Source organism: Thalassophryne amazonica, chromosome 8 (genome assembly GCF_902500255.1).
Source record: "Thalassophryne amazonica chromosome 8, fThaAma1.1, whole genome shotgun sequence".
NCBI classification, from domain to species: domain Eukaryota; kingdom Metazoa; phylum Chordata; class Actinopteri; order Batrachoidiformes; family Batrachoididae; genus Thalassophryne; species Thalassophryne amazonica.
Genome location: NC_047110.1, coordinates 74,932,779 through 74,949,869, shown reverse-complemented (window position 1 = coordinate 74,949,869; position 17,091 = coordinate 74,932,779). Strand labels below are relative to the sequence as shown.

At 39.8% G+C, this 17,091-nt stretch overlaps 2 protein-coding genes across 2 annotated transcripts in view; both read right to left on the bottom strand.

Moving 5' to 3' along the window:
- Positions 1-11,301, bottom strand: part of chkb (choline kinase beta) — a 73,123-nt gene extending 61,822 nt beyond the window's left edge. Inside the window, exons 1-2 of the mRNA XM_034175503.1 lie at positions 11,274-11,301; positions 3,093-3,594 (exon numbers count right to left, since the gene is read on the bottom strand). Coding sequence (XP_034031394.1) covers positions 3,093-3,594; positions 11,274-11,301 — 530 coding nt within the window. The remainder of the gene's footprint in view (positions 1-3,092; positions 3,595-11,273) is intronic.
- A 503-nt stretch (positions 11,302-11,804) lies between these two features.
- LOC117514931 (zona pellucida sperm-binding protein 4-like) lies at positions 11,805-16,132 on the bottom strand. Its single transcript, XM_034175502.1, has 8 exons — positions 15,889-16,132; positions 15,561-15,751; positions 15,356-15,447; positions 15,081-15,238; positions 14,810-15,002; positions 14,537-14,723; positions 14,358-14,433; positions 11,805-11,980 (listed from the first exon to the last, which is right to left on the bottom strand). The coding sequence occupies exons 1-8, from the start codon at positions 16,130-16,132 to the stop codon at positions 11,895-11,897; spliced, it is 1,227 nt and encodes a 408-aa protein (XP_034031393.1). The 3' UTR covers positions 11,805-11,894.
- Positions 16,133-17,091: the final 959 nt, after the last annotated feature.

Here is a 17,091-nt window from a genome sequence, read left to right as displayed (position 1 = left end):
TGCGGACATTCCACTGTTTAAGGACATTTTTTTAATGAAAGACGTACGCGCAAATTCGCCGAGTCGTTTCCGTGACGACTCGGCAAATCTGTGTGCGCCGCGACAGGAAAAACACCTCCGTGTTGAAAACCATTTGTAGAATTCAGGCGGCTTTTAATGGCTTTCAACAAGTGAGTAACTGAGAAATTGTTTAACAGCTTGGGCATGTTCCAACTTGCCCGTTAAGATTTCCAACGGAGGTGTTTTTCCTGCCGCGACCCCCCGCGGTCGGGTCCAGCCCGACATGCGACTCTGCCTGCACGTTCTTTCATTACAAAATGACCGTTAACAATGGAATGTCTGAAAGTTCTCTGTTCTCTGACGACTTACTGCGTCAACAGAGCCTGAAATGTGGAAGTTTTCAACTTGAAACGGCGAGACGCTGACGCCTCGAAGCGCAGATCGCCGTCAGGCGCCGTGGACCGTCCTTAAAGCGACACTACCAGACCAAAATCTCTCAGCCGTTAAAATTTTTACCGAAAACCAGCTGAATTTATTGAATGGTGTCCACTCAGTTGTGCCTTACAGTTTTGAAAAAATTTTTATCAAACAAAGCAACAGTCTCTGAGCCATTCCTAAACAATGAAAAAAATCGACGAGCGGGTGGACGACTCCTCACTCAAAGACTGCCCACAGGCGAATGACGTAACCGACAGGCGTGAAAAAAAACTCTTGCATGCCCACGAGGGTTCAAGCATGTCTGATGTAATCACACGTGATTCAAATCCATATGGTTTTTGAAAAAATAATAAGGTTGGATACTTTTCTAATAGACCTCGTATATATATATATATATATATATATATATATATATATATATATATATATATATATATATATATATATATATATATATATATACACACACATATATACACACACACACACTTCCATACTTTCAGTCCCTCAGTAAAGAAGTGGGCTAAGGTTAGCCAATGATAAGACACTGTAATCAAACACAAAGTCTGGATTTTCCCGTGGATAAATGTTCAGGGAGAGCACGGGGCGTCTCACCAAAATGAACCGTGTCTCGCTCCCCTCCAGACTTTCAGCTTACACTCACACAGCCCCACCGACAACTGAGGGACAAAGAGGAGCACACTCCCAGCCAGGCGCGTGCCAGTCCTGGTGCCCTGTGCCCTGCCTTGCTGGAGGAGTTGCATTCATCCATTAACATTTTTGGTGAAAATCCATACTTTGTGTGCATATAGAAGTGGTGTGCGATCACAGTTCAGTGTCGGAGGTTACAAATTGGCTGATTTTTTTGATTATGACTCGGGAATTCTCACGCTTGTCTTTACGAGGTACTGGAAGTACGGAAGCCCACTGTACGGAAGCGATTACAAAAAAAAAGAAAAAAAAAGAAAAAAAAAGAAGAGAAAAACAGTTCATAATTACGAGATCTGCGGTCTAATTTTTTTTATCCAGTGAATGCAATACACTTTTGTAGCTATTGAATTCTTATCCATGTAAAGTTTGAGACTAGGTTGAGAACTAAAATTATGAGAATATGTTCCAACATTCATTCTTAAATGAATAAACATTGTGGTAGTTTCTCCACAATGTTAAATGTCTCCTCTGGTGTGCTCCAGGGCTCTGTTTTAGGTCCAATTTTGTTTAGTATTTTTGTGGATGTACTTGGCAGAAATGTCCCTGATGCTAAATTCCATTTTTATGCTGATGATACTGTCATTTACTGTTGTGGCTCCACCTTTGCTGAGTCCGTTGGCTATTTACAGACCTCCTTTAACCTTGTGGAACGTTCGCTTGTAAATCTGAAACTTGCTCTTAATGTTTCTAAAACCAAATTTAGGATTTTTTCAAATGGCAGGAAGACACCTGAGCCCCCTCCCAATGTGTTCTCCCTGCAAGGAAACACGACTGAACTAGTGCCTTGCTACACGTATCTGGGTGTTTTGATTGATGACAGGCTCTCTTTTAAGTCTCATATAGAGAACCTGATCAAAAAACTAAAGCTAAAACTGGGGTTCTTTTATCGTAACAGGACATGTTTTACCTTTGCCGCTAGCAAGAATTTTGTAGCTGTCACCTTTCTTCCTTTATTGGATTACGGCAACCTTCTTTATATGCATGCCCCTGCAAATTGTCTCCTATCTCTGGACTCCGTTTATCACAGTGCCCTGAGGTTTGTTACATGTTGCAAAACCCTCACTCACCATTGCACCTTATCTAGCAGAGTTGAGTGGCTCTCGTTGGCTACATGTCGTCTCTCACACTGGCACATTTTTATTTATAAAGCGATCTTACGTCTACTCACCCAATATCTATGTGGCTACATTTCGAGAACCTAGAGCACTTACTCCTTGCGTTCCAATGACTGCTATTTGCTCAATGTCCCAAAAATTTGCACTGAGTTTGTTAAGCAATCCTTCATGTACTTCACACCTGCCGCCTGGAACTCACTACAGAGAACTTTTAACTTGAGGGGAACTAACTTCTCTTGGAACATTTAAAATCATTATAAGGGACTTAGTGTCTGCCTCATATCGTTTTTGTTCCTGCTTATCAATGCCCCATATTAACTATATGATGTGACCAGATTGTATTTGACTGCTTTACTGTTGTCTAATTCTGTGTTCTCCTCCTGAAACTTAATGTTTTTAAGCTGCTTTTTTAGCCAGGCTTCCCTTGGAAAAGAGATCTTTGTGTCTCAATGGGATTGAGCTGGTTAAATAAAGTTTTAATAATAGTAATAATAATAAATCCATTTTAGGATTTAGCACACTAGCACGCGCTACTTATTGACACAGTACTCACAGTACTGTGGCAGTGAAGTAACCGGATTTTGATTTCTTACAGTCTACGCCCGATGTAATATGACTAATGACTAATATGTAATGTGGACTATAAAGCCACTTCCTTTTTTGTCAGGTCTTACTGTTTCCGAGATTCCAAGGGTTCTGAACGCTGCACATTTCAGGCCTGAATTTATATTAAAGCAAAATCGCTTTAACATCCACGCGCAAATAACGAGGGGACTTGATGTTTAACTGTAAAAAGATAGCTAAACGTCCACACTTAGCGTTACGTACCTGACAACAGAGATTTGAAAATCCTCTAACTGGACGGTCTTCCACGACCCCGACAGAAAGTCCCTGCACCAAGAAAAAGCTCTGCATTTGATGTCCAGATCCACCTCCTCGGTCCTTCCTCCCCGGAACGACTCTGCTTCAGAGTCCTCGTCGCAGTTTTCCTCCAAAACCAGAGTGGCGGTCCTCGGATTTTTCTCAACAGCGCCTCTCAGATGCTTCTTATCCGCCGGAGGACTGCCGGCGTTTTCGGCTGTCACACCGGGAACGCCGCGAAAAAGCGTCGCTTCGTCTCCGCTCCTGCCACTCACGTCTCGACGAGTGTGCATCATGAGTTTCCGGGAAAAGAGAACTGTGAACCCAGAAGAGTGGGTTACCGGTGAGCACAGTACGTGGGCGAAGCGGATAAAAACGAAAAAAAAAAAAAACTCAACATAACCAGATAACGCAACGGCTTCTGTAGCTCCTAAGTTTCTTTCTTCTTCGTCGTCGTCGTCGTCTTCTTCTATGGTATTTAACGGCAGCTGGCATCCTTATTGGCGCATTGCCGGCACCTTCTGCCACCATCAGTGCACTGCAGCATTACTAAATCATCTCGATGAGTCCAGTGTCTTTCAAGTATTTACTGTAAAAAAAAAACGCTTCCCCCTTCCACTTAAATACTTCCAACAGATTTTTTTTTCCAGGCATATTCTTCTAAATTCTGAGAGAAGCTCTTGCCTTTCTCTGGAACATTTATTACAATACACAAGAACATGCTCCACTGTCTGACTGTTGACATTCCAAACATAGTCCATCCTGATACTTTCCTAGGAGGAAGAGAGAGTGTGACCAATTCTGTCTAGCAAGAGTGACTTCATCCTTTCTTTTACACCCTTTTCTTCTACAAGTACTGAATTTGTCACTCTACTAGCTATTGAAAATAAATGCCTACCCTTAGTCTCCTGCTCTCAGCAATTTTTTCATCTATATTACAATAGCCAAGTGGCCACTGTGTGTGTACGTGTGTTTAGCTTCAATCCGGCATGCTTATGTATTTTGCGTCAAGGATGAATGCTGTGAAAACAGAAAGTTGATAGGACTAATATTTTTGGAGAAATTAGCAATTATAGCTAACCAATAAACAATGGATGCTGTGCTGCACAGGGTTTTGGGGTTTCAAATGTTGTTATTGTGGTTCATGTTAGTTTAACAGTGCTGTTATCATTACTGATTTATTGTAATTTTGTTGTTCAGTTGTTTTAGTCACTTAAGTTATGTTGCCATCAACATGATGAGTTCAGTCTCATGTTGTTGACACCATGAGTAAAATATATATTGTGTTTGATCTCCACACTGTTTGTGTCTAAAATTAGAAACACCTGCATGCTGTAAAGGCAAACTGCTGTGAGTGAGTGAGTGCATGCATGCAAGCAACTTCGATCAGGGACAAACAGAGCACAGCTGACATATGATCTTTGGTGTGCTTTGGGTCAAGGATGAACGCCACCGAAATGGAACATTGATAGGACTAATAGTTTTGGAGAAGCTATGAATATTAGCCAACATTGATAATTACATTTTGGATTACACACCTTTCCGGGAGGGGGCTAGTAAATCATTTTTATATTAAAAACGTGAGTGTTTGATTTTATTTAGTAAGTTCAATGTAAGTGCATATAATTGTAAATATGTTTAAAAAAAATGGATGACACAGGAAAGTGAAAACACTTATTTCTATTGTGGTCCATTAAAAAAAAAAATCAAATGACAAGATAGAAGTAACAATAAAATAAAATAATAATAACAGTGTGTATATGATAACAACCTAAACAATTTATAAATACATTAAGACAGTAAATTAAAATTTAAATTACATAATTACCAGGAAATAAAAGTGTTGCATTTCAATAACAATCAAGCATATGTTAGTTTCTGATTGACAGAGACATATGGATGCTCCTTTTCTTTGAAACAAAACCTTGTTTATTTATGACAAACCCACTGCAACAAGATTTTAATAATTTTAATAATAATAAATGGCATTATTACAAAGTATAAAAAGTATTTCTTTGTGCTATTTGTCATGATTTTGGCCGGCTCTGGGCGTTAAGTTTTTTCCTCTTTCTTTATCCCTTCACTCACCCCAGCTTTGAGTTATTAGTTGTTTATTTTCATCCTGGTTTATCCTCTGTTTTGTTGTCACTTTTCTTTGTTACTTTTTACTTTGGCTTTTCATTCAGTTCTAGTTTCTAGTTTTCTCCAGTCAGTTGTGTTTTCATTTATTGTTCATTAATTTATCACTTGGTAATCCAGTTCCTCTCATTTGTAACATTTGTTGTGCTTTAATGTCAGGTTTTGTTTTCTGTTGTTTTGTCACTGCTTTTCTTATAGTTTGTTTTACCACCTTGTTTCCTTAGTCAGTTTCTGTTTAGTATTTATCTCTATTTATTCTCATGTAGTTTTCATTAGGTTATCACTTGTTTATTTTGTGGTTATCATTATTGTCACCAGTTATGCTTACTTATCAGGTTATGCTTTCTGTTAATTATTGAGTCTTTGATTATTTTTTCTGTCATCTGTTCATTGTTCCATTTCCCTCACACCCATCCGATTATGTTCTCACTTCACATCTCTGCACCTACCTCATGTCTCATGTCAGAGTTGTAGTCTTACACACGCCTCTGCAGCTTCTCTCCCCCTGCCATCCCCTCATTACCCCATCCCCGTAGAGACGGTGCCTGCTCCCAGACCACCAATAACCAGCAAAAATCTATTTAAGCATAAAAATTCAAAAAGAAAAAATAATATAGCACCTTCAACTGCACCACAGACTAAAACAGTTAAATGTGGTCTATTAAACATTAGATATCTCTCTTCTAAGTCCCTGTTAGTAAATGATATAATAATTGATCAACATATTGATTTATTCTGCCTTACAGAAACCTGGTTACAGCAGGATGAATATGTTAGTTTAAATGAGTCAACACCCCCGAGTCACACTAAGTGTCAAAATGCTTGAAGCACGGGTCGAGGAGGAGGAGTAGCAGCAATCTTCCACTCCAGCTTATTAATTAAACAAAGACCCAGACAGAGCTTTAATTCATTTGAAAGTTTGACTCTTAGTCTTGTCCATCCAAATTGGAAGTCTCAAAAAACAGTTTTATTTGTTATTATCTATCGTCCACCTGGTCGTTACTGTGAGTTTCTTTGTGATTTCTCAGACCTTTTGTCTGACTTAGTGCTTAGCTCAGATAAGATAATTATAGTGGGTGAGTTTCACATCCACATAGATGCTGAGAATGACAGCCTCAACACTGCATTTAATCTATTATTAGACTCAGTTGGCTTCACTCAAAATGTAAATGAGTCCACCCACCACCTTAGCCACACTTTAGATCTTGTTCTGACATATGGCATAGAAATTGAATACTTAACAGTATTCCCTGAAAACCCATTTTTGTCTGATCATTTCTTAATAACATTTACATTTAATTTAATGGACTACCCAGCAGTGGGGAATACAAGGTCTGTGAGAAAAGTATCGTACCTTTTTATTTTTTTCAAAAACTATATGGATTTGAATCACGTGCGATTACATCAGCCAACCTTGAACCCTCGTGCGCATGCGTGAGTTTTTTCACGCCTGTCGGTTGCGTCATTCGCCTGTCGGCAGGCTTTGAGTGAGCCCTGGTCCACCCCTCCTGTCGGAATTCCTTTGTCTGAGAACTTGCTGAGAGACTGCCGCATTTGCTTGATCAAAATTTTTTCAGAAACTGTGAGACACATCCAAGTGGACACCATTCGAGAAATTCATATGGTTTTCGGTGAAAATTTTAACGGCTGATGAGAGATTAAGGAGTGTTACTAACGCTTTAAGGACAGCCCACGGCGCCGGACGGCGCGCCGCGCTCCGAGCCGCTGTCGTCAGCCCGTTTCAAGCTGAAAACTTCCAAATTTAAGCCTCTGTTGATCCAGGACGTCGTGAGAGAGCAGAGAAGTTTCAGAAGAGGTCGGGATCAGCAGTTTATCCGGACATTCCACTGTTAAAGGAGATTTTGTAATGACAGACGTGCGGACGGATTCGCGCGTCGGCACCCAGCCGCTCATTACGCGGCGGCACAGAAAAACACCTCCATATTGGAAACCATTCGAAAGATTCAGGCGGCTTTCGATGGCTTTCAGTCGAGTGAGTATCCGAGAAATTGTTTAACAGCTGGGCATGTTCGAACTTGTCTTGTGAGACTTCCAACGGAGGTGTTTTCCTGTGGCGCCGCGTCATGAGCGGCTGGGTGCCGACGCGTGAATCCGTCCGCACGTCTTTCATTACAAAATCTCCTTTAACAGTGGAATGTCTGGATAAACTGCTGATCCCGACCTCTTCTGAAAATTCTCAGCTCTCTCACGACGTCCTGCATCAACAGAGCCTTAAATTTGGAAGTTTTCAGCTTGAAACAGGCTGGCGACGGCGACTCGGGGAGCGCCGTCCGGCGCCGCGGGCTGTCCTTAAAGCGATAGTAACACTCCTTAATCTCTCATCAGCCGTTAAAATTTTCACCGACAACCATATGAATTTCTCGAATGGTGTCCACTTGGATGTGTCTCACAGTTTCTGAAAAAAGTTTGATCAAGCAAAGCGGCAGTCGTTCAGCAAGTTCTCAGACAAAGGAATTCCGATGGGAGGGGTGGACCAGTGCTCACTCAAAGCCTGCCCACAGGTGAATGACGCAACCGACAGGCATGAAAAAACTCACGCATCCGCACGAGGGTTCAAGGTTGGCTGATGTAATTGCACGTGATTCAAATCCATATAGTTTTTGAAAAAAATAAAAAGGTCCGATACTTTTCTCACAGACCTCATACATTTCATTACAGTAGAAGTCTTTCTGAAAGTGCTGTAACTAGGTTTAAGGATATGATTCTTTCTTTATGTTCTTCAATGCCATATACCAACACAGTGCAGAGTAGCTACCTAAACTCTGTGAGTGAGACAGATTATCTCGTCAATAGCTTTACATCCTCATTGAGCACAACTTTGGATGCTGTAGCTCCTCTGAAAAAGAGAGCCTTAAATCAGAAGTGCCTGACTCCGTGGTATAACTCACAAACTCGCAGCTTAAAGCAGATAACCCGTAAGCTGGAGAGGAAATGGCGTGTCACTAATTTAGAAGATCTTCATTTAGCCTGGAAAAAGAGTCTGTTGCTCTATAAAAAAAAGCCCTCCATAAAGCTAGGACATCTTACTATTCATCACTAATTGAAGAAAATAAGAACAACCCCAGGTTTCTTTTCAGCACTGTAGCCAGGCTGACAAAGAGTCAGAGCTCTATTGAGCCGAGTATTCCTTTAACTTTAACTAGTAATGACTTCATGACTTTCTTTGCAAATAAAATTTTAACTATTAGAGAAAAAATTATTCATAACCATCCCAAAGGCATATCTTTATGTTCGACTGCTTTCAGTAATGCTGGTATTTGGTTAGACTCTTTCTCTCCGATTGTTCTGTCTGAGTTACTTTCATTAGTCACTTCCTCCAAACCATCAACATGTCTGTTAGACCCCATTCCTACCAGGCTGCTCAAGGAAGCCCTACCGTTAATTAATTATTAAATTATTAATTAAATATGATCAATCTATCTTTATTAGTTGGCTATGTACCACAGGCTTTTAAGGTGGCAGTAATTAAACCATTACTTAAAAAGCCATCACTTGACCCAGCTATCTTAGCTAATTATAGGCCAATCTCCAACCTTCCTTTTCCCTCAAAAATTCTTGAAAGGGTAGTTGTAAAACAGCTAACTGATCATCTGCAGAGGAATGGTCTATTTGAAGAGTTTCAGTCAGGTTTCAGAATTCATCATAGTACAGAAACAGCATTAGTGAAGGTTACAAATGATCTTCTTATGGCCTCAGACAGTGGACTCATCTCTGTGCTTGTCCTGTTAGACCTCAGTGCGGCTTTTGATATTGTTGACCATAAAATTTTATTACAGAGATTAGAGCATGCCATAGGTATTAAAGGCACTGCGCTGCAGTGGTTTGAATCATATTTATCTAATAGATTACAATTTGTTCATGTAAATGGGGAGTCTTCTTCACGAACTAAGGTTAATTATGGAGTTCCACAAGGTTCTGTGCTAGGACCGATTTTATTCACTTTATACATGCTTCCCTTAGGCAGTATTATTAGAAAGCATTGCTTAAATTTTCATTGTTACGCAGATGATACCCAGCTTTATCTATCCATGAAGCCAGAGGACACACACCAATTAGTTAAACTGCAGGAATGTCTTTCAGACATAAAGACATGGATGACCTCTAATTTCCTGCTTTTAAATTCAGATAAAACTGAAGTTATTGTACTTGGCCCCACAAATCTTAGAAACATGGTGTCTAACCAGATCCTTACTCTGGATGGCATTACCCTGACCTCCAGTAATACTTTGAAAAATCTTGGAGTCGTTTTTGATCAGGATATGTCCTTCAATGTGCATATTAAGCAAATATGTAGGACTGCTTTTTTGCATTTGCGCAATATCTCTAAAATTAGAAAGGTCTTGTCTCAGAGTGATGCTGAAAAGCTAATTCATGCATTTATTTCTTCTAGGCTGGGCTATTGTAATTCATTATTATCGGGTTGTCCTAAAAGTTCTCTGAAAAGCCTTCAGTTAATTCAAAATGCTGCAGCTAGAGTACTGACAGGGACTAGAAGGAGAGAGCATATTTCACCCATATTGGCTTCTCTTCATTGGCTCCCTGTTAATTCCAGAATAGAATTTGAAATTCTTCTTCTTACTTATAAGATTTTGAATAATCAGGTCCCATCTTATCTTAGGGACCTCATAGTACCATATCACCCCAATAGAGCGTTTCGCTCTCAGACTGCAGGCTTACTTGTAGTTCCTAGGGTTTGTAAGAGTAGAATGGGAGGCAGAGCCTTCAGCTTTCAGGCTCCTCTCCTGTGGAACCAGCTCCCAATTCGGATTAGGGAGACAGACACCCTCTCTTCTTTTAAGATTAAGCTTAAAACTTTCCTTTTTGAAAAAGTTTATAGTTAGGGCTGGATCAGGTGACCCTGAACCATCCCTTAGTTATGCTGCTATAGACTTAGACTGCTGGGGGGATTCCCATGATGCACCCAGTATTTCTTTTTATTCACTTCTTTTGCTCTGTATGCACCACTCTGCTTTTAATCATTGGTGATTGATCTCTGCTCTCTTCCACAGCATGTCTTTTTCCTGATTCTCTCCCCTCAGCCCCAACCAGTCCCAGCAGAAGACTGCCCCTCCCTGAATCTGGTTCTGCTGGAGGTTTCTTCCTGTTAAAAGGGAGTTTTCCTTCCCACTGTCGCCTAGTACTTGCTCATAGGGGGTCGTTTTGACCGTTGGGGTTTTTCTGTAATTATTGTATGGCTTTTGCCTTACAATATAAAGCGTCTCGGGGCGACTGTTTGTTGTGATTTGGCACTATATAAACAAAATTGATTTGATTTGATTTGATGTCTTTGTCTTTCACTTTGTTTCTGTCCGCTTTGTATTTTCTTTCACTCTCACTCTTGGCACCTGCTCACGCATCTTTGTATCCTACATCACTTCACTTTGTGCACTCTTCCTCCCCATCTTGCACAGTGTTTAATCTTCGTTCACTAGCCACACCCCTTTCTAGATTGTTCCTCACGTGCACCTTGTTAACTCCTGTCCTATTTAACCACCTCCCAGCCACCACTTCCCTTCCAGTAGAGGTGGGCGACACCAGGAATTTTGGTATTGATCCGATACCAAGTAAATACAGGCCCAGTATCGCCGATATCGATACAGATACTTTTTCATATTTAAGCTTCATAGACCCAAAGGATCCAAAAGACCTAGGATAGAATTTCGCCAAACATTGGGGGGACAACAAAATACTTTATTATCATAATCAATATTTTTGTTTAAAAAATATCACAACACAAAACAAAATCTCCTGTTGAAGAGGGCTGACAAACCACAATACAAGGCTTTGCTGCTCCGTGTTGTACTACACAGCACAGCGCTGCTCTTACAAACAGAGAGTAGACTTTGATGAATCTGCGTGCGCAGCAGTCAGTGCGTGTGGGAGAGAAAAAAGCTTGAGTATCGATCTTTTTACACGAGGATCGTACAATATCAATACCAGCGTTGGTATCGATGTTATCAATATTAGGATCGATCCGCCCACCTCTACCTTCCAGTTTGTCATCGTTGGTACACATCCTAGCTCTTGTTTTCAGTTCTGTTTTGCTTAGCTGTGGTTTTTGAAATCTGCTCTGTGTTTTTGATTACGCCTTTTGCCTCATCCCTGAAAACTGTGTTTGCTCGTGCCACTAACCCCTGCCTGATTATGACTGCGTTTTTGTCTATCCCTGTTTGTACCTTTGCTCCACTGACTGACAACCTGTGTACCGAACCCAAGCCTGAATAAAAGATGACGACTTCTTTTACACCTAAGCCTGGTCTGGGAGTCTGCATAGTGGGTCCTCCCTCTTTGGGTGCCTGGCACCCGCCCGGCTTGTCACTATTTATACCTGTTTTAACAATTTCAAAATATTCAAATATTAAGGATCATCGCTATCTCACATTCTACATGGTTGCTGGTTCATGCAATTGTTGCATAATGACAGTAAATGGTTTCAGCATCACTCTTTAGACTGCACACTGTTATGTTCTGCCTCAGTAATGGAATTAAATGTTACTTTATGAAATCAGACAACACAGCCAGCTTAAGGATTTATTTGAAACTCAGCCAGATGATACAATGAACAGAGATTTGATTGTGACAAATCTACCTGGATGTCAGGACATGATTTTAAGTTTTAAGAAAAATAATCTTCCCACTGGTAACCACAACAGTACTTCCCAAAGACTCCTGGGTAGATCCAGAGACATCTCTCGCTGTGTGGAAAACACGACACAATTTGAGTCAAAAATAATAATAAAACAAACAAACAAACAAACAAACAAAAACCCAAACATGACATGTGGAGTTCTCTCTGGGTGGAGACATGACCCACTGACACAACACAGCCCTGCTCTTCCTACATACATTACAGTGATCTGCAAAATTTTTAGAGATCTAGGATCATGCATACATTGAAGTATTTGTCGATCGGTGGGCCAGCAAATCATGTCTAAATATTTCCATTCCAATAAAAGTCAACCATCATTGTCAAATGAAAAAAACACATGAGAGGGATAATAATATTCCTTGTTATAGCACTGCTAGTTAAAAGGGATAATACAAGTAATAACATTCATTGTTCCCAATAACTTGAATAACATTTGTTGGATTTTCATCAAATTTTAACTGGACATTCTAAATGAGTATGTCTCAGACGAGTTCACATTTGACCATGATAGAGTTTCATAAAGACCGCCTGAGGACCACCCAGTTTGCTGCACAGATTGATTATTGTGCCCATGAAAACTTGAACAAAATGTATCTCATTTTCACCAAATATGAACTGTACATCCCAAATGAGTGTTATTTCAGATTAATATCAGTTTTGAGCATGATCAATTGAGCAAGATCCTCTTAGGACCGCGTATTGACCGAGTATTGATGATTGTAATTTATGATGCTGCACTTTTTGTTTTTGTCAGTTATCAGCTGATTAATATCACAGCCACCTACAAATTAAACATTTTTTTTAACATAAATTAGAAGCTTTCATGTCTGTTTTGTGTATACATACAGCATTACAGTAGTGCTATACACTATGTTAGGGATATACACAAGTAATGTTACCAGCTAACCTTACTAGCTTTAAATTTTGAAATCAGAGCTGCCAATATGCTATGTACCCAAATTCCAATGTGGTAGCATGGTTCAGTCAGCAACACAACTGGCTGTTTTTTTTTTCCAAATACAGTGTCAAAACACAAAGACATGCTTCAGTGAATATCTTCGAATTTATCCACCAAAGTGTTGAATGTCATAGTACAAATGACTGGTAGGGTGTGGTTATCACACAAATGACCCTTCTAGTTATAATAATAATAATTATTATTATTAGGAGATGTACCACCAATTCAACCATTACTGTCAAATCTGGATAAAAAAAGAGTTAGAAATTTCAAATTTATTATTAAAATTCTTTGTTTTTTTTGTCAATGTACTGTCAATGATCAAGCAGTAATAAGATGATTGTAAACACTTAATTGAAAATAACCTAATTTTCTTTATCTCTTTAAACATGTATTGTTTTGATGAAAAGTGTACACACATTTAATTACTTTGATTAATTTGCAAAGATTAGAAATTTAGCAACTTTTGATATTTTTAAACTCTGATAAGACTGAAATGATGGTTCTTGGTCCAGCGAGACAACGGCATCAGTTTGACCAGCGAGCGCTTACCTTAGGTTTGTGTGTTATTATACATCATACGCACAAAGTTAGGAGTCTTGGGGTAATTTGTGATCCTATGTTGTCTTTTGACCTCCACATTAGAGTCATTACAAGGACTGATTTCTTCCATCTGCAAAATACAGCGAAGATTCGTCCCATCCTGTTGATGGCTGATCCTGAGACTCTGATACATGCATTTATCTCTTCCAGATTGGACTATTGCAATGCTTTTGTTCTGGTTTACCGCAGTCCAGCACTAGGGGTCTTCAACTGGTTCAAAATGCTGCTGCCAGACTTTTGACATGAAGCAGAAAGTGTGATCATATTACGCCCATTTTGGAATCTCTTCACTGGCTTCCTGTCTCTGCGAGATCAGACTTTAAGGTATTGCTGCTGGCCTACAAAATTGTTCACGGACTGGCACCTGCCTACCTGGCGGACCTGGTTAGGCTCTATGTACCGGCTCGGGCCTGGCCTTCACAGGGTATGGAACTCCTCTGTGTTCCCACAGTGAATAAAAAGTCTGCCAGACACAGGGCTTTTTCTTATTGTGCCCCTGCACCTGTGGAACGATCTCCCACTGCATATAAGGCAATCTGACACTGTGGAGACTTTTAAATTAAGACCCACCTGTTTTCCCATTTTTATCATTAGTATTTTATGTATGTTATGATGTGTATTATATTTTTATTTGCACTTTTTTATGGGTTGCTTTTTTATCATGTTTTAATCTTTTAATTCCTTTTGTTGTGTTTTCCATGTTGTGTTGTGTGAAGGGCCTTGAGGCGATTTTATCATGAATTGGTGCTATATAAGTTAATACATTTGAATTTGAAATTTGTTTTCCTAAAGCCTGATGCACAGTGAATGTGCCTAAAATGCCAGCACATCAGTGGTGTTTACAGAACATTGTACTACTTACTTGTTCTGTAGCACCTTGGTTGACAATTATCTCCAAGGGTTGGCTGACAAACAGTTGTGGCGCAGTGGACATGCACCTGCACAAAAAAAGTGATTTTGGTGAAAACATATAGAGGAAAGATCATATTGAAAATATTGTAAAGAAAACACTTTTTGAGGGGTTAGTCAAGTTTGCAATACCGCTGACTGGAGCATGACGGGAGCGTCTGCTACCTTAGTCCCTCCTTTGATAGGATCGGAAGGTAACTGATCTAAAAATGTAAACATTCTGAAATAAAATCGCCTGTGGTGGGTTGGGTACAGGAGTCCTGATGAGCCATCCACTGGGACCAATACAGTCTGGTATTTGTCATCATAGTTGGGGCAGCTGTGACACAAAAGAAGGATTGAGCAGGTACATGGCATTAAGATGTGCTCTTGTTATTTCACAGTCTAATCAGCACTTATCCTTACCCATTAATCAGCAGCTCCCACCGAGGTAAATTATGAGGAAGGGGACCAGCGGTTGCCCAGCAACGTTCAAGAGTCAAGACAAGATTTGGATCAGTCCTTTTTAGCATTCGCACCTCCACATACACACGGTCCCTGAGAACCTTTGTCACAGGGTATTCATCATTTCTGTAAAAGGAGGTATAGGCAGCATCTTCTGTTTGAACAGAAAGATCAGTGGTCAAACACTTGCTGATAAGAGACTAAATCCACAAACTGCTTCTTTCACACAAACCTTCATTACATCCCTTGTGAGTACACTGTCCGTTGGCCAGCCTAATCTCCACCTGCAAGACTCCAAAACCGGAAACCGGAAGTGGTGGTGGAACCAGGTTGATTTCTGTTTTAATGGTCACGGTTCCTTCGCCAACGTATTTACACTGAAATGCCAGCCTAAGAAAAACAGTCAAGTCTTAACGCTTTGATTGTTACTTAAAAGGTATGTTTCAAGGCAAAACATGTCAATCAAGAATAGATTTATTAGTGACCATGAATTTTATGAAAACATACTCAAAGTAACTGTCCCTGGTAATACTTCCATGCATTCCATGATCCACTGTTATCATTGAAGACAGCCTGTTCTCATAGATTACATCGGTGCCCTGGTTGTATAGTAGGTATCATATCAGTCATTTTTTTTTAAATGACAAAATGCAACATGACTGAAAAATTCTTATGAGTCCAATTAAAAAGGGATTCAAGCTACAACTCTTACCGTGGACGAAACCAAAGCACCACAGTCATTCACACCGAGGAAGTAGACGATATAAGATGGACTGGTGGCAACAGGGTTGCAGTGTTGGCCTTGGTCCAAAAAGGAAAGTGATTCCGTATCAACGTAGGGCAGGGTGGCATCTCTGGCCAAAAGCAAAATAACACGGCCATTCCTGAGACACTGGACCGTTACTGAAAACAATCAAAATAGTAAAGAATATTACAAACAATAACCTATACTAAAATATATTGTTGTTCTTAAGTGATACAAAATCAACAATAAATCATAAAATCCAAATTTGGTGTTAAGCAGCAAAGCCAGTGCTTACCAGGTTTGCCATAGTAACAGCTTTGCCCGTCAAAGCAGCAGCCCAGATTCTGACATTCTGCAAAAGCGGTGCCAGGACGCCCACAATTTATCCTTCGGAAGTGTTCCACCTCACAGCTGTAGACAGGAGGTGTTTTCTGAGCAGGATTGGAAGGCGGTTGTTTCTGAGACTGTGTTGTCTGCGTCTGCTGTTGGCCCCGAGGCTGGAACTGAAACTGAGCCACAGGCAGACAGCACAGGAGCATGAATGCCACGGCACAACCAAAAATCCACCTCATTGTTGTCACTTAACAGCAAAGAGTATTTCACACAAAAAACACCAGATGCTGTGAAACATGTGAGGGAAGAGCACTAGGTTTTATAAGGTATGGGTTATGCTGACCCGTTGGTACCTTACATCCTATTTGCTGCCAACAACCACCAATCAAGTGTTCTAGTTATTTGTTGGGACTGTGACGTCTGATGAGAGAAAGTGGAGCTATTGCTCCCCCCCACCAAAAAAAGGAACTCTGGACAAGTTACTGTGTCAGTTTGTCATTTGTCTGGGCCAAGTTTTGATGACATTCGGACTCTCCTTACTGCTCTTCACAGCTATTTTAGTTACATGTATTACTATTATTATTATATTATTATTTATTATTATTATTAGTAGTAGTACTAGTAGTAGTAGTCTTTGTCTATTGAAACTTTAATTTAAAAAACTTGATGGTCACAATCATACCAACAGTAAAATCATTGTAAAAACAAAAACAAACAAACAAACAAACAAAATTCTGATTGAATGCAACTCAGTTTTATTGTAAACTGCAGTACATCAAGTTAAAGAAATGCTGTTTTAATAACTAAAATAAATCATTTCAAGTTAATCACAACAATAAATAATGCATTTCTTAAGATGCAGAGGGATCACACATTATACTAATTTATGTTTATTTCCAAAAGATCTTTAGCAGAGTTTCAAAACATTCTAGACATACCTGCAAAGTATTAGATAGATAGATAGATAGATAGATAGATAGATAGATAGATAGATAGATAGATAGATAGATAGATAGATAGATAGATAGATAGATAGATAGATAGATAGATAGATAGATAGTTGTGAAAGTGTAGTGACACGGACCCACAACAGGGGGCGCAAATGAACGGTCAATAGATGAGCCAAAAATTAACAATTTAATGTTGTGAAGGTGCACAACGAACA

What these genes read in the sequence shown, in the direction of transcription:
- LOC117514931 (XM_034175502.1), bottom strand. Translation starts at nt 16,132, where the DNA reads ATGCTCCTGTGCTGTCTGCCTGTGGCTCAGTTTCAGTTCCAGCCTCGG. An exon ending in TGGGAGCTGCTGATTAATGG is followed by an intron (nt 14,724 to 14,809) that starts GTAAGGATAAGT and finishes TTTGTGTCACAG; the next exon opens with CTGCCCCAACTATGATGACA. An exon ending in CCGTCATGCTCCAGTCAGCG is followed by an intron (nt 14,434 to 14,536) that starts GTATTGCAAACT and finishes TTTTTTGTGCAG; the next exon opens with GTGCATGTCCACTGCGCCAC.